The 25,770-nt window shown below is 39.7% G+C and overlaps 1 protein-coding gene across 6 annotated transcripts in view; it reads right to left on the minus strand.

Annotated features, from left to right (window-relative positions):
• USP37 (ubiquitin specific peptidase 37) overlaps window positions 1-25,770 on the minus strand; it is a 123,888-nt gene that overhangs the window by 25,440 nt on the left and 72,678 nt on the right. For 4 of the 6 annotated variants that reach the window (XM_028831109.2, XM_028831110.2, XM_028831111.2 and 1 more), the window contains 7 exons: window positions 25,291-25,481; window positions 17,565-17,682; window positions 14,626-14,705; window positions 11,014-11,178; window positions 8,561-8,626; window positions 5,736-5,877; window positions 3,184-3,439 (listed from right to left, as the gene is read on the minus strand). In XM_028831109.2, the coding sequence (XP_028686942.1) occupies window positions 3,184-3,439; window positions 5,736-5,877; window positions 8,561-8,626; window positions 11,014-11,178; window positions 14,626-14,705; window positions 17,565-17,682; window positions 25,291-25,481 (1,018 nt within the window). The remainder of the gene's footprint in view (window positions 1-3,183; window positions 3,440-5,735; window positions 5,878-8,560; window positions 8,627-11,013; window positions 11,179-14,625; window positions 14,706-17,564; window positions 17,683-25,290; window positions 25,482-25,770) is intronic. The other 2 variants (XM_028831112.2, XM_077957565.1) reach the window with 1 other exon arrangement.

Raw genomic sequence — 25,770 nt, forward strand, 5'->3', positions numbered from 1 at the left:
ATCCTCTTTCTTCTGGTGATCTCACGAGTCTTTCCTTCTCAATGTGATCTCTCCAGCAGGGCAGCCAAGCTTCTTACACAGCAGCCTAGGGTTCCCAAAAGCACAAAAGGGGAAGCTGCCAGGCCACCTTAATGTTTAATCACAAACTTGACACAGAATAAATTCAATCACATTTTACTGCACTCACATAGCCTTCCCAAATTCACTGTGAAGAGGTCTATACAAGAGTATGCATAGTGGTAGCTATGGTTCACTAGAGGCTGTCTTTGGAGACTGAGTGTGTGTATACACACTCACTCACATTTTTCTTTTTTTTCTATGGAGCCATGTGAATACACTGTAATTGCCTATATTATAATACTTTACCCCAAAGCACGTGAGCTTGAATCTCTTTCTCTCTCTTTTTTTTTCTTTTGAGACGGAGTCTCGCTCTGTCGCCCAGGCTGGAGTGCAGTGGCATGATCTCGGCTCACTGCAAGCTCTGCTTCCTGGGTTCATGCCATTCTCCTGCCTCAGCCTCCCGAGTAGCTGGGACTACAGGCCCCTGCCACCACACCCCGCTAATTTTTTGTATTTTTAGTAGAGACGGGGTTTCACTGTGCTAAAAAGGATGGTCTCGATCTCCTGACCTCGTGATTCACCTGCCTCAGCCTCCCAAAGTGCTGGGATTACAGGTGTGAGCCACCACGCCTGGCCTTTTTTTTTTTTTTTTTTTTTTTTTGAGACAGAGTTTTGCTCTTGTTGCCCAGGCTGAAGTGCAATGGTGCAATATCGGCTCACTGCAACCTCCGCCTCCTGTGTTCAAGCAATACTTCTGCCTCAGCCTCCCAAGTAGCTGCGATTATAGGCATGTAACATCATGCCCAGCTAATTTTGTATTTTTGGTAGATGGGGTTTCACCACGTTGGTCAAGTTGGTCTTAACCTCCTGACCTCAGGTGATTCACCACCTCAGCCTCCCAAAGCGCTGGGATTACAGGCATGAGCCATCACACCCAGCCCAGCCTGAATCTCTTAATTAAAAAGCACATTTTCCTACATAACAATTATCACACCTAAGAATATTAACAGTAATTCTATTTATAATTCCAATCTATAGCCCACATTCTCATTTTTCCAGTTGTTTCCAAAATATTTTTTGTAGAATTTTTTCTAACCTAGACTCCTAAGGTTACTCACTACATTTGGTTGTCAGGTCTCTTTAGTGTTTAGTCAGGGCCAGTTTTTCTTCTAAAGCCTCCCATTATGGATTTTTCTAGTGTTCTTTGAAGTATAGGTTGTTTTTTCCCCATACCCCAGAGCCTGGCTACAGGGTGGGTTTCCTCTTTATTACCCACTGCCATTTCCAACTACTTTGTCTCCTTTCACGCTATAAAAACTGTAGCTCCCTTGAAGTGCATGATATAGGACATTGCTACGTATTACCTCTTCCTGTAGCTGTCCCTTTGTTAATTTTATGAAGTTATAGGACTGGGCAAAGAACTGAAAAGGAGAGCAGAAAGCAGGAAATAAATCAGGAAGGGACAAAAGCACCAATATTAACCAGTGATACCTAAGGGCAGTGATTATAAATGTAATAAGGGGACTGCATAATGATACTTGTATGAAGAAGGAAAAAATTAATGCCTGTGTATAAAAACCATCACGTTTTTGTTTCCGGTTAAATGTGGATATACTAATTCTTATTTTACTTGCATGCAAAATAATTTAAAATTGAAGAGGTTCCAACTATGAGAATGTAGAAAATAATTTTCTGATATTCTAGTATTCTCTTCATTTTCAAAATCCTATGCTTGGTGTACCTGAAACACATTAGCAATATACAGTTGTTTAGATCTTGGGGCTATCAAGAGAGAAAAATTTGAACTGGTCATAGGAAAAGACAGTAAAAGTCATCTACCTAAAAGTTTCAAAATACCCACAGTACAAGGCAGGATGGCTCAGCTCTGTTGTTCCCATTGATAGCTTTAGATAACAAAAAATGAATAAAAATTACCAAAAAAATAGTATAGCATTTTATGTACAGTCACGTGTTGCTTAATGATGAAGATACATTCTAAGAAATTGCATTAAGTGATTTCATCTTTGTGCGAACATCTTCGAGCATACTTAACACAAACCTAGATGGTATAGCTGACTACACATCTAGGCTATATGGTATAGCTTATTGCTCTTGGGCTACAAACCTGTACATCATGTTACTGTACTGAGTACTGCAGGCAACTGTAACACAGTGGTAAGTAGTTGTGTATCTAAATATATCTAAACATAGAAACTAAGTAATGCACTGTGCAGGGGATGGAGAACTTGAATTATTCACACCCTAACACCTGGTGTAAATTCCCATATAGGAAAATGAAAGAATTATAGGAATTTCTTTTTTTTTTTTTTTTTGAGATGGAGTCTCGCTCTGTCGCCCAGGCTGGAGTGCAGTGGCCGGATCTCAGCTCACTGCAAGTTCCACCTCCCAGGTCTACGCCATTCTCCTGCCTCAGCCTCCTGAGTAGCTGGGACTACAGGCACCTGACACCTCGCTCGCCTGGCTAGTTTTTTGTATTTTTTAGTAGAGACGGGGTTTCACCGTGTTAGCCAGGATGGTCTCGATCTCCTGACCTCGTGATCTGCCCGTCTCGGCCTCCCAAAGTGCTGGGATTACAGGCTTGAGCCACCGCGCCCGGCCATGAATTTCTTAAACAGCAGTGGTGAGAAAAGCACCTCAGAACTGACACAAACATATATTAAATGCACATAAGAAGGTTAGCTTTACTACTGATGTATACCTAAAGGGATACGGCATACTTTACCACTAGTATCTGTATACTAGTCACAATATTTGCTTCTCACTTTTTAAAGCTTTTTATAATATAGAATGAAAATACCATCAGCCCTGTTATATACAGATCCACTTCACCTCCCTTTATTTGTTTTTATCTGAGAAGGAGTCTCACTCTGTCGCCTAGGCTGGAGTGCAGTGGCACAATATTGGCTCACTGCAACCTCCGCCTCCTGGGTTCAAGAGAATTCTCCTGCCTCAGCTTCCCGAGTAGCAGGGATAAGGGTCACACGCCACCATGCTCAGCTAATTTTTCTATTTATCTCCGGTTATTTGGAGCTCATTTGTCACTACGAAACTTTGAAAGAGTTATGTTTTGTTTAACAGAGGTTTAATGTTCATTAAACCTACCCAGCTCTGTGATTGTTTTGGGCTTCTCAGTTTCCATTGTGTCTGGATTTTCTGGCATTTCTTGAATATCATCTTCTGCAAATCCAGTATCTGGACTGCTAGTTGGCTTATCATCATCTTCATGACTCAGAGACGGTGAAGCATCTCTTTTACTTATCTCCAAGACAGCTGCTAGAAGCTCTTCTTCGCTCATTCTGTCAAATCCTGAGTTTTCCAATTCAGACCTGTCAGGCTCTACTGGGCATAATTTTGAATCCTGAAGAAGAGAGTTACTTTTAGAAGAAACCAGAATACTTATAAATATAGCAATATTAGTTAGCATTTAAAGTAGCAACTTTATTTCTAAAGTTTCCTTTCTTTGATGCTTTGGGTTATTTAACAATCAATAACTGATATATAAACTAAATGGTGAGTCTAACTTTAAAAATAAATATATAAGAATACACGATTATTTTTTCTTGATAGAAATAAGTATAAATTTTGTAAAAATTTGGAAATATGTAAAAATAATAAGATAAATTCACTCAAAATAGATTACTCAGAGATAATTACTCTATAAGTATTTTCAATTTATTTTCTTCCAGATATATTTAGATTATACAGTAAATATTCCATCATTATGCTTATTACACCATTATAAATGTTAGCTGGTCTTATTAATAATAAATGAGAAAAATAAAAATGACATCAAGATTATGTAAAGAAGGCCAGGCAAGGTGGCTCACGCCTGTAATCCCAGAACTTTGTGAGGCCAAGGTGGGCGGATCACCTGAGGTCAGGAGTTTGAGACCAGCCTGGCCAACGTGGTGAAAACCTGTCTTTACTAAAAATACAAAAATTAGGCCGGGCGTGGTGGCTCATGCCTGTAATCCCAGTACTTTGGGAGGCTGAGGCCAGCAGATCACTTGAGGCCAGGAGTTCAAGATCAGCCTGGCCAATGTGGATAAATCCCGCCACCACTAAAAATATAAAAAAATTAGCCAGGCGTGGTGGCACACACCTACAGTCCCAGCTACTAGGGAGACAGAGAATCGCCTTAACCTGGGAGGTGGAGGATGCAGCAAGCTGAGATCACACCACTGCACTCCAGCCTGGGTGACAGGGCGAGACTCTGTCTCAAAAAAAAATAAAAAATAAAAAACCAAAATCCAAAAAGTAGGGAGATGTTGTGGTGCACGTCTGCAATCCCAGCTACTCAGGAGGCTGAGGCAGGAGAATCACTTGAACCTGGGAGACAAAGACTGTAGTGAGCCAAGATTGTGCCACTGCATTCCAGCCTGGACAACAGAGCAAGACTTCGTCTCAAAAAAAAAAAAAAAAAAAAGATTATGTAAATATTCAAAAATTGTTTTCTGGGAGAATTTTGGACTTTCACTCATTTCTCATTCAAGTTGAGCAACCACAAACTACCTCTGGCTTTAAAGTAAGATAGGAAACAACTCAGAACAAAAATAACTACTAAAATAATTCTATTATTTAAAAAGGAGGCTTAAAATAAAATACAGCTGCATAAGATAATGTAAACACATAGAAAAGCTTAGATCTTCAAAGCATTAACTATCCATATAATTATCTATATATTAAGCCAATTAATAAATCCATAATTTAAACAATTAGATAACTTGGTTGCTCTGTTGATGTAAAATGTTTACTACAGTTCCCTCACATAAACAATTGCTACAGGCTGGGAGTAGTGGTTCATGCCTGTAATCCAAGCACTTAGGGAAGCTGAGTCCAGGAATTTTAGACCTGCCTAGGCCACATAGTGAGACCTTGTTTCTACAAAAAATTTTAAAAACTAGCCAGGCACGGTGGTGTGTGCCTGTAGTCCCAGCTACCTGGGGAGCTGAGGTAGGAGGATTGTTTGAGCCCAGGAGGATGAGGCTGTGGTGAGCCATGATTATGCCACTGTACTCCAGCCTGGGCAACAGAGCGATACCCTGCCTTTAAAACAAACAAACAAGGCCGGGCGCGGTGGCTCAAGCCTGTAATCCCAGCACTTTGGGAGGCCGAGACGGGCGGATCACGAGGTCAGGAGATCGAGACCATCCTGGCTAACACGGTGAAACCCCGTCTCTACTAAAAAATACAAAAAAAAAAACAAAAACTAGCCGGGCGAGGTGGCGGGTGCCTGTAGTCCCAGCTACTCGGGAGGCTGAGGCAGGAGAATGGCGTGAACCCGGGAGGCGGAGCTTGCAGTGAGCCGAGATCTGGCCATTGCACTCCAGCCTGGGTGACACAGCAAGACTCCGTCTCAAAAAAAAAAAAACAAACAAACAAACAAATAAACAACGCTGCTACCAAAATAAAGCAAGTAATTATTTGAGGACCAATATGCAAAAGTAGCTCTGAAGGGCAAAAAAGAAAGTAATTTGTTCAGAACAACTAATTTATCGTAAGTCTTGATCCATCTGTAAACAGACTGATTTCTGTAGCCAGAGAAGGCATTTTCTTTAAAATTAATTAGTTTGATGATGGTTATAAAAGACATTTGTTTGGACAGTAAGAGCTAAACAAATTTTTGTCAGATGTTTTAAGAAAATATTACTTACTTTTTCCAGGTCTTCTTGCTGCTGTTCGTTGCCTGACATTTCACAAAGTCTCTGGCTGAGGGCCACTGAACGTTTTAGTTCATCCTCACTGTCTGAATCAAGGCATAAAGCCAAGGAACTCTTGGACTTGAAGGTGAATTTCCTGTAATTTAAGGGGGAAAAAAAAAAGTCTGATAAACATTTGTCTTTGTTATTCTTTTGATGTAAAAATACCAAAACAAATTGCTTTTCCATTACGGAAAATTACTTAACAGAAAAAAAAGATGCATCAAAAGAGGTATATTTCAGCATTACCTTTGCCCCACTCCAAAAGAGCCATGCTTTGAAAACTGGACAACTCTTATGCTACTACGTATCATCAGTAAACTAATCATGTTGTGCCTTTTTTCTTTTAATGATCAACCCCAATGAAATTTGCTATTGTCTTTATAAAGTATGCTACTGAATTCATGCAGGCATAGCAATGAATAAATGTTTTTGACAACAAAGTGCATGAAGACTAATTTGTGATCTTTTAAATTATGACCCATGCACTTTAAAAATAACAGTAACATTCCACTTATCCACTTATCTGTAGGTCAGACTTCTGGCAACCTCTACTTTCCAGAACATAGGGATTCCAAAGTAAGAAAAAAAGGCTTGTGAGGAAGGCAGTTCCAAAACCCATGTACTTAGAGGGACCCTTTCTTTCCCAGGAAATGGTGTATAAAATAGTATATCAAGTTCATCAAGAAATGAGAGCTAAGAAATGAGAAAGAATAACCACAAGAAAAGCAAACAAGAACTATAAAGTCATTTAATGTAAAAGCAAACTGTCTTGTAATAAGAGCCTCTGAGGGCAATATCATATTGAAACACAGTGCAATAATTGATACTTAAAATGCTGATTTTAAGTCATTAAGTTATACTTAAATTATCCTTAGTTATTTTATTTAAGAATGTAAGGAATAGCATAATATATTTTAGAAACATTTTCATCCAAACTGTTAAAAATGTTTTAAAAGATAAATGCTTAAAAGGGTAAGCTTCAGTTATATAAAAATTCACTTATGTGGAATCCTTTAATGATGCCAGATAAGTAAGGTGTTACTGTGTTGTCTTCTAGGTAAGCTGAAAATAAACTAAAGAAAAAAGTGGTAAAGGTCAAAGAACAAGAACTTTCTTTGATGGAGGTTAACATAAATTCATATGCAATACAAAAAATATATATAAAATGAAAACTGGGAAATACAATTAACCTGAATGTCAAAACTGAAAATAAACATATAGACTAATGGCACCAAGAAATAAGAGGCCAAAGTGGAAATCAGGAAAATTACATAGCAATGTAGATCAAAGAAAAGAGGCAAGTGGTCAGTGATAAGCCCAAACATAGTGTGTGGCTCAGGGCAGCCAGGATATCACTGCACTCCAGCCTGAACACATGAAAAGCCCCCCATTATGTGCTCAAAAGGGTTTTTAGTATAATAGCCAATTAGCCATCTTAACTCCTCATTTCAGATTTCATGCTCACCAAGCAAACCTGAACATATTAATTTGTTTATCCAGATGAATATTTTGCTGAAGGAGGGTGACACCTGGCTACCACTGCACCAGGGTCAAATGTGACAAAGGACATTGTAGAAGAATCAATGGTATTCTGGTTCATAACTCAGCCTCTTTTAAGTTTGATCGGCATGACAAGTCTTCTAGGGCCTAATCATTCTTTATTGATCAACTCCCAAATTTTCATACCAGTAGACCCTGGAGAACAGATGACCATGCCAAGGTACAATGATGCCCAATGAAATCAGTTCTTTCTTGCAACTACAGTGACTTGGTACATAAAGAGTGCATTCCATTAATAATTACTATATTTACAGAAGGCAGCTTGCCTGTAGCAATGAAAAATATTCATCCTGTAAATGCATCACTTGCTCACTTTCTAAGCAGCCAAGTGGTATTGCTCATTTGTATCTTGAGAACGGGTAAGAGTATTCATATCGGTACCATTTCAGATTTCTAGTCATGTTAGTCATCTGGTTTTAATTGCACTGAAAAATAATTAACAGGAGGAAAAGAAAATAGCAGTTCCCAAATGTCATTTTATGGTTATATAAGCCCCCCAAAAGCCCTTAAACAACAAAAATGTCTCTTCTCTAAAAGTACTTTGGGCCATCAAATTTTTAGAAAAATTAATTAAAAAGTCAAACGACAACTAAATCAATTAAAATGATCTAATCAGGAACTCCTCTAGTAAAATCTCAGAGGAAATATATTTAAAAAGCAAACAAAAAAGGCATGTGCTTCCCTCCTTGGATAAAGTTTGGTCTTATACAACAACAACAAAAAAAAACCAGGGCATTTGTAGAATGCTTGCTTGTTTTCCTGTCCCCTTTCAAAATAACTCCTATTCGGTGTCAAAGAAGAATTTCCAGACTGGCTAACAACAGGTAAAAAATGTTTTGGGATTCTATGTCTATCTTTAAGGAAGAGTGTTTTAGAATAATAGGGGTAATTTTATCCCTTAAGTCCCTAGACTCCTATGTCCTTGTTAATTTTTAGAGTTTTAGGATGAAATTATTACATATTAACAATAATAAGTTTTTAAAGGTTTAAGACAGAATATTGAGAGGATGAGCTAACCTTGTGTCACTGATTAAAATCTGTTATATCCTTCAATATATTCTAAATCAAATTCAGGAAAGTTTCAAAAGTATAGATAATAAAGAGCATTATCATGCAAAAAGAAAAACAATAATGAAAAGGCAGGGAGGCAATCTTGGAGATTAGGGTAAGCCAAATCCTTAAATACAGATTTTGGGTACATAAGAAATATAACTCACTTTGAAGGTGTAGAAGGGCTGGTGATGCAGGAATTCACCATTTGAGAGGCTTTCAATGGTCTAGAACTATCAGAAAATTAGAAAATATATAATGTATACAAATGAATTATTAAAGATATATATTTGACTTATAAAATGAATTATTCTGTACTATAATTCCTTTTATGTCCTTTTGAAAAGCAAACAACTATAATACTTTTTAAATTACTAGCAATAGGCCAGGCGCAGTGGTTCACGCCTGTAATCTCAGCACTTTGGGAAGCTGAGGCAGGTGAATCACCTGAGGTCAGGAGTTCAAGTCCAGCCTGGCCAACATGGTGAAACCCCGTATCTACTAAAAATACAAAAATTAGCCGGGTTTGGTGGCGGGTGCCTGTAATCCCAGCTTCTCGGGAGGCTGAGGCATGAGAATTGCTTGAACCCAGGAGGCGGAGGTTGTAGTGAGCGGTGACCGCACTACTGCACTCCAGCCTGGGCAACGGAGTGAGACTCCATCTCAAAAAAAAAAAAAAAAAAAAAAAAGGCCGGGCGCGGTGGTTCATGAGGCCAGGAGATCGACACCATCCTGGCTAACACAGTGAAACCCCATCTCTACTACAAAAATACAAAACATTAGCCGGGCATGGTTGCGGGCGCCTGTAGTCCCAGCTACGCAGGAGGCTTAGGCAGGAGAATGGCGTGAATCCGGGAGGAGGAGCTTGCAGTGAGTGGAGATGCGCCACTGCACTCCAGCCTGGGCGACACAGCGAGACTCCGTCACAAAAAAAAAAAAAAAAAAAAATTTACTAGCAATAGAGGCCAAAAGAGAAAATGAAATACCATCTCTAGGCTCTCCTTGATCCAATAATCTAAATAGACAGCACTGGAAATGAAGTCAAGTGTAATACATAGGAAAAAAATAACCTGGAGAAAATCACTTTGTCTCAGTTCTTTTAAAGTAATAGCTCTCATTTATTGAGGACTTATTAGATGTCACACACTGTGCCAAGAACTCCACGTATTATCATGTCATTTAATGTTCACAACCATCCTATTGTTTTTCTTACAGACAAGTCAAGGAATTTGTGTAAGGTCTAAAAGCTATCAAATTGTACAGTCAGATAGCTTGGCTTCAGGCCTGTGAACACATAGAGTCTACACTGTTAGTGTGACATAGCACTACTGCCAGCAAGAGTAATAGCTCTACCAGCAAAAGGTAGTATGTACCAAGCAAAAACATACAAAGAAAAGCTGTGAGAGGAAAAAACCAGAAAACACTTAGACTCTCTGGCCACATGCTTTTCTTAGTAGACCCTTGAGACACTAGTGTAAACTTCCATGAGACGTTGCTCTTTCAGACACTAACTGTATGACTTTAGGAAAATCATTTAATTTCCTTGGTCCTCTTGTATAAAATTAAGGGTTTGGACAAATATCTCTAAAATGTCTTTCATCTTTAAAGTTCTATAACTTTATTATTCCACCAAACTAGTGTTTGAGTATAGAAAAGAATGACATAACATACGGCTTCAAAGTAATGCAAATATGTAGAAAAAAGGGGAACACTCAAAGAAGTCCTAAGGTTTTCCCAGCATACATAATGAAGCAAAACCTAAAGTAAAGATTACTTCTTTTTTTCTTGAGAAATTTTAGTAGCCATTTAAGTTCTTTACACTGCTGATAATATATGAATGAAGGCATAACATTGAGTATAGGGTTTCTCATAACTGCATGTCCTGAAGAGTCAACTGAGGCATTTGCTAAAAATATTGATTCCTAAGCCCCTATCTCAGACCTACTGAAACAGAACTTCCAGGGAAAAAACACAAAAATCAGTATTTTTAGTGTCTAGGTGACTCTTATTATCACCTAAGTTTGATTTATATTCCCAAAGTATATCAAACTGTCTTCTAGCAGTCTAAAAAGAGCACTTCCTAAAAAAGCACCTCACTATGAAAAACAACTAATAACTTTGGAAAAATTTTAAGCATTATCTTCAATTACTTCAGGCAGTGATTTAACACTAAAACAAAGTAAAGCAAAATTAGAATCTCCTTCTTGGTCTGATTTTTTCTTTTCCCTTTTTTTTTTTTTTTTTTTTTTTTGAGATAGGGTCTTGCTCTGATCACCATTCACTGCAGACTTCATCTCCCAGGCTCCAGCAATCCTCCCACCTCAGTCTCGAGTAGCTGGGACTACAGGTGTGTGCCACCATGCTGGCTTTATTATTTTATTTTTTGTAGAGACGAGGTCATGCTCTGTTGCCATAGGTGGTTTCAAACTCCTAGGCTCAAGCGAGTCTCTTGCCTCAGCTTCCCAAAGTGCTGGGATTACAGGCATGAGCCACTGCATCTGGCCATTGATCTGATTTTATCTTGGGGTCATATTATGTAATTCAGTCATTCTTTTGATTAGATACTAAAGCCTTTCTATTTCAAAAGGGAATGTAAAGACATAGTCTCTCAAGGACTTACATTGCCATATGTGCACTCCAACCAAGGGTAAAAGGTGGTTTTGTATTTTCAGTGCAATGAGATGACAGGGTCAGGTATCTTGGAATGATGACTTGCTGCCCAATCTTATTGTTAAGCGAGAGAGCCACATTGAAGCTATATCGTTTCAAATGGAGAATGAGGACCCTGAAAAACAGGAGATGACAACCTTACTAATTCATACTTAATACAAGTATCTCTTGTATAGTGAAATAGATCACTCTAACTATGGTAGATGACTTTTGATTTAAAAAATCCATTTGGCCAAACCAAAGACACATCAAAGAATATTTACTGAATACCTGTTAGGTAACAGGCATTGGGCCAGTTAAGCATACAAATAAAAACAAAACAGGGACAATGGTGGATTAGTGCAGTTTGGGTAAAATAGTTACAATGTTCCTAGAAAAAACACAAATAAATAAAATACAGCAGACAAGAATGTTAAATTTGGCATTGATATTGGGTTAAATCCTTAAATTATTTACTTCACTGTTACATAGTTTAAAAAGCAATAGGTTTTATATAGCCACTACTGGTAAAATAATGTCTATTAAAATGTTACATAGCTCTTATATTTAACGGTAAACATTAATTATTTCAAGATGATTTGATGAGAATTATTCTTTTATTTTCAGAAGCACTTTCTCTGTAGAAAGCTAAGGAGGAAATACAAAACGTTTCCCCATCTAGAAACAAGCTTTACAAAAATTTGCATGCCAAATCTTGTCTGTGGGTCTGAAAAGGCTTTTACCTCTTTAGAAGGACTGAATTCTTTATGGTTAAAATTGTGGTAACCTTTTCACTTCTCATACAGAACACGATCTCTGCTTGATGGATTAAATGTATTTCTCAACTCATAAGAACACTTTAAAAATTGAATTTCAAAAATCTTATGGGAATAAACTTCAGTTCCAGGCACACATACAAAAATGTCTGATCTATAAAAAACTGTTTCTTACCATACATGCCTTCATCACAGAAGCCACAAACAAAAATTTGCAAATTGAAGTTATGGATTGTACTTCTCTTTAAAAAGCATGCTAGAACTCAGGATCTTCAAAAATTTACAATTTGAGAGAATACAAGGACACAACTAATGTGGAACCAATGTCAAAATTAAATCTTGTGACTAGAATTTCAAATAACCTAACCAAAATAAAAGGTAATATGAGGCTACTCTGGACACACTGCCTATAGTGTAGCCCTGCTATGCACGGAGCAGTAAAAGGAAAAAAAAAAAAAAAGTAATATAAAACAGGAAAATGATAGTCAAAATCATTGATCTTCAAAGATGAGGCCCAACTTTGTGAACAGATTTGATAACGATAACAGGCCCTTCAAGAATAAGAGTGGCTTTGAATATTAAACTGAACGAAAGTCCAACAAGACTAATCATCGGGATTTAAAGAGTGGCTTTGAATAGTAAATTAAACAAAAGTAGAACAAGACTAATATTGAGATTTGACAAACAGAAGCTTCTATCACATAAGTCTGGAATAAATTAACCTTTAACACAAGTGATCTACCAGGAAAAAAAAAAACAAAAAAAAAGAAAGAAAAGCAAGGAGAAAAATTCCCCTTAGCATTTATTTTCCCCCCACTTGAAAAACCAAATAGCAAGAAAATGGGAAAGAGAAGAGACATCCAGCATGTGAGGTCAAAACTAGTCTTTTTAACTGTACACATGGTTTCCTTAGTGACAGCTGGTAACAACCAATTCTTTGCCTTAAGATTCTTCCTCCCACCTTCCTAGCCTCAAACCACTCACAAATAGGAAAGAACAGTCTCTTAAGTCAAAAATATAATATAAATCTCTTAAGTCAATATAATAATACTGCTATGATTTATATACTTTAGGAGGCCAAGGCAGCCAGATCACCTGAGGTCAGGAGTTTGAGACCAGCCTGGTCAACATGGCACAACCCCGTCTCTACCAAAAACACAAAAATTCGCCGAGCATGGCGGCGCATCCCTGTAATCCCAGCTACTCAGGAGGCTGAGGCAGGAGAATCGCTTGAACCCAGGAGGCGGGGGTTGCAGTAAGCCAAGATCATGCCACCGCACTCCAGCCTAGGCAACAGAAAGAGACTCTGTTTGAAAAAAACAAAAAACATGTAGAGATGGGGGTCTCACCATGTTGCCCAGGCTGGTCCTGAACTCCTGGTCTCAAGCAATCCTTCCACCTTGGCTTCCCAAAATGTTGAGATTACAGGCATGAACCACCACACCCAGTCTTTATAAAGTCATTTCTTTAAAACCAGCTTCCTTGGCTGGCCGCACGGTAGCTCATGCCTGTAATCTCAGCACTTTGGGAGGCTGAGGTGGGTAGATCACCCAAGGTCAGGAGTTCAAGACCAACCTGGTCAACATGGCAAAACCCCATCTCTACTAAAAATACAAAAAGTAGCCAGGTGTGGTGGCACACACCTGTAATCCCAGCTACTAAGGAGGCTGAGGAAGGAGAATCGCTTGAACCCATGAGGCAGAGGTTGCAGTGAGCTGAGATCGTGCCACTGCACTCTAGCCTGGGGGACAGAGCAAGACTCTGTATCAAAACAACAACAACAACAACAACAAAAAACAACCAAAAAAAAAAAAAACCAACTCCCATTTTCTAGAAAGAAGTAGATTATGAAATGTAAAAGAACTAGTCTCTAGGGCCTAGGTTCCAGAAATTCCACACTTACTGACAGAATATTGAAGCTAATAAAAGAAAGTAAAGCACTTTGTAGGCAAAGTGCTACATAAATACTTAATGTTAATAATAACCTTGGTGTTTGTAATCTATTCTTGGAGAGAACTAAACGCTGTCCTATAACCACATAATAATTTTTTGTAACTACTTCAGTTTTATGTTTATACAGAACAGATACAATATAAGTTAATTTCATTCCTATATCAGAAAATTTATCTTATGATTACAGGAAATTTACTAATTTATAAGATCCTCAGAATGAAGGAATGAACAAACTGCAAAAAATTACTCCCTATTTTATTCCTATGTACGTGTGTGTCTATAGCAGGTTTTTACTGAAAGTATGAGAATAACAGAGAAAGACTACAGCACAACACAGGACAACAAATTATAACTGAATATTACACATTACTAAATTAAAAATTGACTAGTTAGTTCTTATAACTATTCCAAAGTCTCAGCAGCTGTATCCTCTATTGTCATTTTCTTGGAATTCTCAAGACCCTTTTTCTCTTCAATATTTGAAACCCTTTTCCTTCCTTTAAATATATATTTCTTTCTTCAGTAGAGATGGGGGTTTCCCTATGTTACCCAGGCTGGTCTTGAACTCCTGGACTCAAGTGATCCTCCTACCTTAGCCTCCCAAAGTGCTAGGATTACAGGCGTGAGCTATCACACCTGGCCACCTTTCTTATCCAAGAGCATTCTAGCTCTCCACCCTCTCTCTACACTCTGCACATTTCAGCTTTCCTGACCCTCTTTACCAATCCATTCTGGTAACCTTCATTTATTCAGTAATATTTGTATGAACTTTAAAAAGAAAAACTGAAAAGCAATTAAATGTACCTGTGAATTCTTTAGTCCATAGCAAAAAAAAAAAAAAAAAAAAATATTACCTAGGAAGCCTGTTAAATTTGTGCCTGACAAGAGCACACTTTCCGCCACACTTCTCACAAGAATACTCCAGTTCTTCGGCCTATAAAAAGAAGGAAAAATAAAGCATGAAGGTGAATCAGCATTAATATCTTCAATGCAAATATTTGCTCTAGTCTTATCAGTTCCATTAGTGGAATGACAACTCTGAACCAGTTTTAGAAATTCTGTGTCTAGAGCCACGAGCCTTACCAAATTAAGACCCAATCCTCAAAATATACTTATAATATCATGCCCCGTTTCAGAACTTCTAATTTCCTTTTTTCCCAAGAAAATATCTAAATTTATGATAGTAACTGACTCTAAAATAGAAGATTCTTAGGCTTTTCAGCCTTTTCCCCACGGATACATATGAATCACTACCAAGAGTATATCCAGATTTTAACGTTTGGCCATAGCAGAGATAAGATCACCTTTAGGTTAGGTAGAATTTCTTGTCTGTTAGGTGTAACGCTACCCCTTTCGCATAACGGAACTCAATCTTCTCGTGACAGCCCACTAAGAACAACTGCTTTAAAAGGATGAAAGATTGGGGTGAATACCATTACCTAGAGAACACTGAAACAAGAAATCCTTAAAAAAATTGGGGTAAAAATACATAGGAAAAATCTTAAAAGTCTATGATAATAACAAGAATAGTTTAAAAATGACTAAAAGAAAAGCAGAGTATTTATCTTTGGGTAGAGCTCAATGTTCACCATTTAATAAACAGATTTTGTTTGTTTGTTTGTTTTGACACAGAGTCTTGCTCTGTCAGCCAGGCTATGGGAGTGGCGTGATCTCAGCTCACTGCAACCTCCACTTCCAGGGTTCAAGTGATTCTCGTGCCTCAGCTTCCTGAGTAGCTGGGACTACAGGCATGTGCCACCATACCTAGCTAACTTTTGCATTTTCAGTAGAAGCAAGGTTTCGCTGTGTTGGCAAGGCTGGTATTGAACTCCTGACTTCAGGTGATTGGCCTGCCTTGGCCTCCCAAAGTGTTGGGATTACAGGTGTGAGCCACCGCACCCAGCCAGATTTTTTATTTTTAAATTTCATTTTTTTTTTTTTTTGAGACGGAGTCTCGCTCTGTTACCCAGGCTGGAGTGCAGTGGCCGGATCTCAGCTCACTGCAAGCTCCGCCTCCCGGGTTCACGCCATTCTCCTGCCTCAGCCTCCCAAGTAGTTGGGACTACAGGCACCCGCCACCACGCCTGGCTAATTTTTTTGTGTTTTTAGTAGAGACAGGGCTTCACTGTGTTAGCCAGGATGGTCTCAATCTACTGACCTCGTGATCCACCCGCCTCGGCCTCCCAAAGTGATGGGATTACAGGTGTGAGTCACCACACCTGGCCTTATTTTTATTTTTTATACCTTAGAAAGACAATCCTGCCAATTTGCTACAACAAAACAAGGACTGCTACTAGATAGATCAAGGGGGATTCTTGCAAATTTCCACTAGTTATAAGGACTGCTATAACAACAGTCTGATTATGCTCCAGAAACTTTTTCAATATCTGTAATTGTATATCACAGACACAAATATGTATCTACAGCTTTGGATAAACATGACTCTTCCTTCCTGTTTCTAATAGGGTACACACAACCTAAGAAAAAGCAAAGAATTTTTTTTTTTTTTTTTTTTTTTTTTTTTGAGACGGAGTCTTGCTCTGTCGCCCAGACTGGAGTGCAGTGGCTGGATCTCGGCTCACTGCAAGCTACGCCTCCCGGGTTTACGCCATTCTCCTGCCTCAGCCTCCCGAGTAGCTGGGACTACAGGCGCCCGCCACCTCGCCCGGCTAGTTTTTTGTATTTTTTAGTAGAGACGGGGTTTCACCGTGTTAGCCAGGATGGTCTCGATCTCCCGACCTCATGATCCGCCCGTCTCGACCTCCCAAAGTGCTGGGATTACAGGCTTGAGCCACCACGCCCAGCCAAAGAATATTTTCTTATATTGCAGATCTTAGGATACCAACTTACATGGTATCTACAGTTTTAATTTCATGTTACCAAATTTTAGAATATGTTACATCAAATACTTTAATATTTGTTTACAAATAACAAACTACTTTTTTTTTTGAGACAGAGTCTCATTCCGTCTCCAGTCTGGAGTGCAGTGGCGTGATCTTGGCTCACTGCAACCTCCCACTCCCGGTTCAAGCGATTTTCCTGCCTCAGCCTCCTGACTAGTTGGGACTACAGGCACAGGCCATGATGCCCAGCTATTTTTTGTATTTTTAGTGGAGACCGGGTTTCACCATGTTGGCCAGGATGATCCTGATCTCTAGACCTTGTGATCCACCTGCCCCAGCCTCCCAAAGTGCTGGGATTACAGGTGTGAGCCACTGTGCCCCGCCAACAAACTATTTCTAAGGTTGTCTAAATGCCGGCTATTGAGTTAAATTTATAATCTATTTAATCAATTAATTTTCTTTTTCAATGAGTTATAATTAGATTTATCAAGCTTTTAAAAATTATTATTATTTTAAAAACGCCTCATCTGTTTTCCCCATGAATAATTTTGTTGAAACTCTGCCAAAACCAGGTGTGGTGGCTCACGCCTGTAATCCCAGAACTTTGGGAGACCAAGGTGGGCAGATCATTTAAGGTCAGGAGTCGAGACCAGCCTGGCCAACACGATGAAACTGTGACCCTACCAAAAAATACAAAAATTAGCCAGATATGGTGGCATGATCCAGCTACTTGGGGAGGCTGAGGTGGAAGGATTGCTTGAACCTGGGGACAGAGGTTGCAGTGAGCCGAGATTGTGCAACTGCACTATAGCCAGGGTGACAAAGTGAGACCCTGTCCACAAAAACAAAAACAAAACAAAAAGAAACTTTGCCTTGAAGAAACCAACTTCAAATACAACTATCAATGATATAAAATTTAGTTATGTGAAAATACAAAAGATATTATTTACCCTAAAGAAAAGATCAAGAGAATCTTGAATTGAACGAGGAGGGAGTGGTTTTTTCCTACGAGGAAGGTCAATAGAGAGGTCATTAAACTGTTCTCTTTTGGGGATAATCTCTCCACATCTGTAAGAATAAAATGAGACATGTAAGCATTCAGACCAATACACAAGAAATACAAATATACATGAGAAACACTGTTCTTCCACAGAACTTACGGTACTGACACATTATCACCAGGCAGAAAAACTATATACATTTAAGACTTTTTTCATGCTTACTTTAACCCTTATTAAATTAATACAGATAAAACCTCAATTGCAAGTATTTAGTACTTTCTTTAAAATGGTTTTTTTTTTCGTGAGATACAGTTTCACTCTTGTAGCCCATGCTCAAGTGTAGTGGTGCGATCTCGGCTCACTGCAACCTCCGCCTCCCGGGTTCAAGCGATTCTCTTGCCTCAGCCTTGCAAGTAGCTGGGATTACAGGCATGTGTCACCATGCCCTGCTAATTTTGTATTTCTAATAGAGACGGGGTTTCTCCATGTTGGTCAGGCTGGTCTTGAACTCTCGACCTTAGGTGATCCTCCCGCTTCAGCCTCCCAAAGTACTGGGATTACAGGCGTGAGCCACCATGCCCGGCCAATTTTTAAACTTTATATAAGCAACCCCCAAACTTTAAAAAACTGAAGCATAGCATAATATACAAAAGTGAACCTGTTGCAGGTAAACAGCTTGATAAATTATCAGTTAACACATTCATCACCACTCAAATCAACAAACAAGGCCAGGTGTGGTGGCTGGCGTCTGTAATCCCAGCACTTTGGGAGGCCAAGGTGAGTGGATCACCTGAGGTCAGGAGTTCAAGACCAGCCTGGCCAACATGGTGAAACCTTGTCTACGAAAAATACAAAAATTAGCCAGGCGAGGTGGTGTGCGCCTGTAATCGCAGCTACTTGGGAGGCTGAGGCAGGAGAATCACTTGAACTTGGGAGGCGGAGGTTGCAGCGAGCTGAAATCATGCCACTGCACTCCAGTCTGGGTGACAGGGCAAGACTCTGTCTCATAAAAACACAAACAGGGAGGCTGAGGCAGGAGAATGGCATGAACCCAGGAGGCGGAGCTTGCAGTGAGCCGAGATCACGCCACTGCACTCCAGCCTGGGCGACAGGGCAAGACTCCGTCTCAGAAAAAAAAAAAAAGAAACAGAACACCACCGTCAACTCCCTAGAAGCCCCCTTGCACATACCCTTTTCCAATCACTATCCTCCTTCCTTCTCCCAAAAGATAACTTTTTTTTTTTTGAGGCAGAGTTTCACTTTTGTTGTCCAGGCTGGAGTGCAATGGCGCAATCTCGGCTCACTGCAACCTCTGCCTCCCGGTTTCAAGTGATATTTCTACCTCAGCCTCCTAAGTATCTGGGATTACGGCGCACACCACCATGCCTGGCTAATTTTTAGTATTTTAGTAGAGAAGGGGTTTCACCATGTTAGCCAGGCCAGTCTCGAAACTCCCAACCTCGTGATCCACCCGCCTCGTCCACCCAAAGTGCTGAAATTACAGGTGTGAGCCACTGCACCTGGTCCCAAAAGACAACTATTATTCTGTCTTCCAACACTATAGATGTTTTGCCTGTTTTTGAATCTTTTATGACGGGATTATGCAATAATTTTTAGTTGGCCTCTCTTTTGTTCGGCATGATTGTAATATTTAACTACGCTTGCTGAGCATGACTCTACTGCATTTTTGTTGTTGTATAGCTTTAATCTGTATGAATATTCTACGAGTATCCATGTTTGGTTTTTTTTTTTTTTTGAGACGGAGTCTCGCTCTGTCGCCCAGACTGGAGTGCAGTGGCCGGATCTCAGCTCACTGCAAGCTCCACCTCCCGGGTTCACGCCATTCTCCGGCCTCAGCCTCCCGTGTAGCTGGGATTACAGGCGCTGCCACCTCACCCGGCTAGTTTTTTTTGTATTTCTTAGTAGAGACGGGGTTTCACCGTGTTAGCCAGGATGGTCTCGATCTCCTGACCTCGTGATCTGCCCATCTTGGCCTCCCAAAGTGCAAAGTGCTAGGATTACAGGCTTGAGCCACCGCGCCCGGCCCAATTATCCATGTTAATACTGATGAGCATTTAGGTTATTTCCAGTTGTTGGCTATGTAAGTAATGCTTGAAAAATTCTACATGTTCTTGGCCAGGCACAGTAGATCATGCCTGTAATCCCAGCACTTTGGGAGGTCGAGGTGGGCAGATCACAAGGTTAGCAGATCAAGACCATCCTGGCTAACATGGTGAAACCCCATCTCTACTAAAAATAAAAAAAATTAGCCGGGTGTGGTGGCGGGCACCTGTAGTCGGGAGGCTGAGGTAGGATAATAGCATGAACCCGGGAGGTGGAGCTTGAAGTGAGCTGAGATCCTGCCACTGCACTCCAGCCTGGGCAACAGAGTGAGACGCCATCTCTAAATAAATAAATAAATAAATAAATAAATGAATAAATATTCTACATGTTCTTTATGTGCATATGTGGATACTTCTATTAGGCAGCAGAATGATTTAGTCATCAAATACATTTTTTATAGAATTTAAAAACGTGAGCTCAGAGATTAAAACACCATACTCAATTTACCTAGAAGCAATTTCTTTTAAATAGTTGTAGCTGACTGTTTTTCATTTTGTCTTATCAATACTTTAGGTAATATTCATATTTCTACCCTAATTCCCTACTGTTACAGCTAAAGACTGAAAAACATTAAGAGTATATTTGTCTTTCATTCAACAAACATTTACTGAGTGCCTCTCTAACAGGCAGAATTCTAAGGTGACCCTTGACTTTGTATATTTCTGTCCCCTTTGGGTGTGGGTAGAACCAACCTGTGATAATTATGAGCTACCACACCTATGATGATGTTATTTTACCTGGCCCAAAGGAATTTTGCAGACATCATTAAGGTTCCTAATCTTAACTTTGAATGACTCAAAAAGGAGATTATCTGAATGGGTCAGATCCAATCACATGAGCCCTTTTGTTTGTTTTTGAGACAGGCTCTTGCTCTGTTGTCCAGGCTGGAGAGCAATGGCATGACCACAGCTCACTGCAGCCTCAACCTCCCAGGCTCAAGCAATCCTCCCACCTTAGCCTCCCAAACAGCTGGGACTACAGGTGTGCACCACCATGTCTGGCTAATTTTTAAACTTTTTGTAGAGAAGGGGGTATCACTATGTTGTCAGGACTGGTCTCGAACACCTAGATTCAAGTGATCCTCTTGCCTCAGCCTCTTAAAGTGCTGGGATTACAGGCATGAGCCACCATGCTTGGCCCATATGAGCCCTTTAAATATGGGTCTAGAGGACAGAAAGAGAAGTCTGAGGTCAGAAAGATATATACTGTCTGCTAGCCTGGAAAAAAGCAAACAGCACTATTGTGAAGTGCCTATGAGGGGGCCATGTGGCAAGGATCTGTAGCCAGCCTTTAGGAAATGAGTGTTTCTAGCGGACAGCTAGCAAGAAAATGAGGATTCTCAGTCCTACAACCATAGGATCTGAATTCTACCCATGACCTTAATGAGACAGAAGAGGAACCTGGGCTCCAGATGAGAGCACAGGCAGTAATACCTTCATTTCAGTCTTATGATACTCTGAGCTGAGAACTCAGCCATACTGTGCTTAGTTTTCTAACCTACAGAGCTGGGATGAATAAATGGGTGTTGTTTTAAGCTAATACGTTTGAAGCACTTTCTTACACAGCACTGAAAACCTAATAGAGCCTCCTATATGCCAGAAAATGTTCTAGGCACTGGGGTGATAGCAGTGAATAAACCAAGGCAAAAATACCTCCTCTCATGAAGCCATCATTATACTAGGAGAGAGAGACAATGAAATTGACACTAGTAAAACATACAGTATGTTAGATAGTGATACATGTAAGGAGGAAATACATAGTAGGGAAGAGGAAAATGAAAGATCAGAGCACAGTATCTGATAGGGTGGCAAGAAAACACATTACTGAGCAAATGGCCTTTATGTAAAGATCTGGAAAAGTGAGGGCACTACCTAAATGAGAATATGGGGCCAGGTGTGGGGGCTAGTGCCTGCAATCCTGGCATTTTGGGAGGCTGAGGTGGGAAGTTGGCTTGAGCCCACAAGTTTCAGACCAGCCTGGGCATCACTGGAAAACCTGCTCTCTACAAAAAATAAAAAAAATTAGCCAGGCATGGTGGTGCGCACCTGTAGTCCCAGCTACCTGGGAGGCTGCAGCGGGAGGATTGCTTGAGCCAGGGAAGTTGAGGGTGCAGTGAGCTGTGATTGAGCCACTGCACTCCAGCCTGGGTGACAAAGCAAAACTCTGTCTCAGAAATAAATCAGCAGTTAAATAAAAACAAAAATAAGAATTTTGGGAAAGAGAATTCAAAATAGAGGAAACGGTTAAGTATAAAGACTCTAAGGCACTATGATCCTGGTATTTTTGAACAAAAGCAAGGAAGCTCATTTCGTTAAAATAGAAAGAGCAAGGGAAAAGTGTGACAGAAGATGAAGTCAGAGAGTTAACAGAGATGGGGTTAGGGGTGCTGAGAGGCAGATTACATGAGGTTATACAAGTCATAGGTTTTTTAATTGTATGAGCAGAAGGCTGACATGAACTAACTTCCATTTTAAATGGATTGCTTTGGCTTATGTGTTTAAAACAGACTGCAGAAACATGGTAAATAATTTAAAAGATGCTGCAACAATTCAAACAAGAGGTGATAATGGCTTGGTGTAGGGTAGTGGCGATGAAAGTGGTAAAAAGAGGTCACATTCTGGATGTATTTCCAAGGTACAGCTGAAAGGGCTTGCAGACATATGAGATGTCAGGTTTGAGAAAAAGAAATACAAAGCTGGGCACAGTGGCTTACGCCTATAAACTCCAGCAATCTGGGAGGCCAAGGTGGGAGGGTTGCTAGAGGCCAGTTCAAGACCAGCCTGGGCAACACAGTGAGAGCCCATCTCTAGAAAAAATTAAAAAAAAATTTTTTCCCCCATATTCAAGAATATATTATTAATGCACGGAATTTCCTTACATTAATTAAAAAGCAGTCAATTTAAACTGCAATAGTTTTTTTAAAAAGTACATTTGCCAAACTGGCCAAACAAACCTATAGCAAGATGGGGCAAAGGATAAATACACAAAATTACAATCCAAAGTGTAATGTGTGTGGAATCTTCCTTCAGCCAGAAACTACTTTGTGTTAGAGAATTGTCCTAAATAAAATTACTAATGAAGCAACAGAACCCATCCCCACCTAGCTGGCACATCCTGCCCAGTTTAGCCACCTGGTGTGCCTATATCCCATAATCCATGCCACTTATTGCACTGATTCACATACTTCAACTGCATATCCAACATCTGGGTGCTATACAATTAGAGTGCCTAACACCACTGGCACAGTGTAGAAGCCAACTACTCTGATATGGCCTTCTTTTTTTTTGGAGATGGAGTCTTGCTCTGTCACCCAGGCTAGAGTGCAATGGCATAATCTCAGCTTACTACAACTGCCTCCTCCCAGGTTAAAGCAATTGTCCTGCCTCAGCCTCCCTAGTAGCTGGGACTACAGGCGTGCACCACCACGCCTAGCTAATTTTTGTATTTTTAGTGAAGACGGGTTTTTGCCATGTTGGCCAGGCTGGTCTCAAACTCCTGACCACAGATGATCCGCGCACCTCGACCTCCCAAAGTGTTGGGATTACAGGCGTGAGCCACTGCGCCCAGCCTGATATGTCCTCCTTTCTTCTGTGTTGCCTGAATGATCCCACTGCCCAGCTCTCCAGACCTGACAGAGAGCTGGTGGACTGCCTATGGTCATTTTCAATGGAGGCAACTTAAATTTTGCTATTAAAAAATGTGAATGGTACTCCCACAATTCAATGAAATAATAACTGAAAACTTTGCCTCTCACTTTGACTTGCACAAATTTTGTCTGGAAGGTGCATTAGAAGGAAGGGATAAATGGCTATTATATTATTAACTGCTGTTGGACTCTCTAGCTATTATAAGCTGAACCATACTTGCAAGATCTGGATGTTTTCTTTAGAAAACCATTCATCCACTAGGGGGAAAAGACTGATAAAGTCATGAATGAAAGCAAGCAGTATCACAGACTACTGATGCAAAACTGTCTTTATTAAAATTCTGGTTAAAAATGCTAGAATGTTACAGCTGGAAAAGATGTCAGTGAACACTATCATTCTGAGCAGCCTGAGAAAAATAGATATGGAGGACAGAAAATTGGAGAACCAATATGGATTTTGAATATTTCTGAAGAAAATTCCAGAATGGAAGAGAAGCAGTATTTAGAGAACAGTTTTCTAGACCTGGAGAAAATCCCAAAGCTTCCAATGAAAAGGCTCTACCATATTAAGGCAAAAGTAACAAAAAGTGTTAATAACTAGAATTAAACTAGTGAAACTGTGAATTTCAAAAATACCACAGATTTTCAGGAAGAAAAAGAAAAAATTCCCACAAAGTCAGGTTTCTTATGAGTGGCACAGAGTAACAGGATATGACGGGGCAGTATACTTACTATGTTGATGGGTAAAGACTATGTGTGAGTCAGTAATTCTGCATTAAGTCATGTGTGAAAGTCATAGAAATAATTCTCTCTCATATAGAGACTGTGAAGAATTACATTGTAACTGAAAAAAATCTATTCAGAGATGTACTATAGATGACTAGAAGATTAGTCAAAGTGAAATATTTTAAAGTGATGCGCAGGCTATAGAAATCCTGGTAAGTATGGAAATTAATGTAGAAAGTAAGTGCGGATAATTACTGTAAATATGGTTGAAAAACATTGCAAAGGTAAAAATAATTCAAATTCGGATCTATTTTGTAAAAAAATATTTTTAGTAAAAATAATATGGGGTTCAACCAAAAAAGCAAGTAATAAGGTGTGTTTTTTTTTCAGTGACAAAGAAAAACAAGTATTCCCAAACAATTCAATATTCTACACTGGAAAAGATGTAGAATGAAAAAAATAAAACTACAGATCAAAATTAAGTGTTTAGTCAATACTAAAGCATATAATAAAGTATTTAAATTTTCCTCAGTTCTCACTCCACCAAGCATTTTTGTTTTGTTTTGTTTTTTTGAGATAGGGTCTTGTTTTGTTGCCCAAGCTGGAGTACAGTGGCGTTATCATGGCTCACTGCAGCCTCAACTTGCAGTGTTTAAGCAATCCTCCCACTTCAGCCTTCCAAGTAGCTGGGATTATAGGTGTGCATCACCACGCCTGCCTAATTTTTGTATATTTTGTAGAGATGGGGTTTCCCCATACTGCCCAGGCTGGTTTTGAACTCCTGGGCTCAAACAATCTGCCCACCTCATCCTCCCAGAGTGTTGGGATTACAGGCATGAGCCACTGTGCCCAGCCCAAGCATTTCTATAGAAAGATAAAGACTTCAAAAAAAAAAGGTTTGATATAATCTGTTGGTTTATATTTCCCTATGACATAGAAAGGAAGATGAGATAAAAATTCATTACTCAGGAGGCTGAGGTAAGAGGATCACTTGATCCCAGGAGATCTAGGCTGCAATGAGCTGGGGTTGCGCCACTGCACCCCAGAGCCTAGACGACTGTGTGAGACCCTGTCTTAACAACAGAAAAGAATTCATGGCATCTGGTATGTCGTAGGAGAGTTTTAATCACTTGCCATAAAGAAGTAAAAAGGGAAAATCATTTCTTAGACACTACTTACGCTTTACAAATGATGGAATGCTGAACCTCAAACTCCAAATTAGTAATAACAGGGCAAGTGTATACTCTGGTAGCTGAAATATCTGGTGAATTTTCTTCTCCAGAAACAGGTTCAGTCTTCCAAGTTTTATTTAATTTTTCCATATCTTCTTTCAACTGGTCCAAACACTGACTTAAAAATTCATGAGCATCCTAATAAGACAACAATACCCTTAATCAGAAAAAAACATTTCTAGTCACAATAATACCTCATTGAGGCTGGGCGTTGTGCCTCATACCTGTAATTCCAGCACTCTGGAAGGCTGAGGCAGGTGGATCACTTGAGGTCAGGAGTTCGAGACCAGCCTGGCCAACATGGTGAAACGCCATCTTTATTAAAAATATAAAAATAAGGCAGGTGTGGTGGCGGTCCCTATAATCCTAGCTACTTGGAAGGATGTGGCAGAAAAATCGCTTGAACCTAGGAGGCGGAGGTTACAGT

The sequence above is a fragment of the Macaca mulatta genome, chromosome 12 (genome assembly GCF_049350105.2).
Source record: "Macaca mulatta isolate MMU2019108-1 chromosome 12, T2T-MMU8v2.0, whole genome shotgun sequence".
Classification (NCBI taxonomy): domain Eukaryota; kingdom Metazoa; phylum Chordata; class Mammalia; order Primates; family Cercopithecidae; genus Macaca; species Macaca mulatta.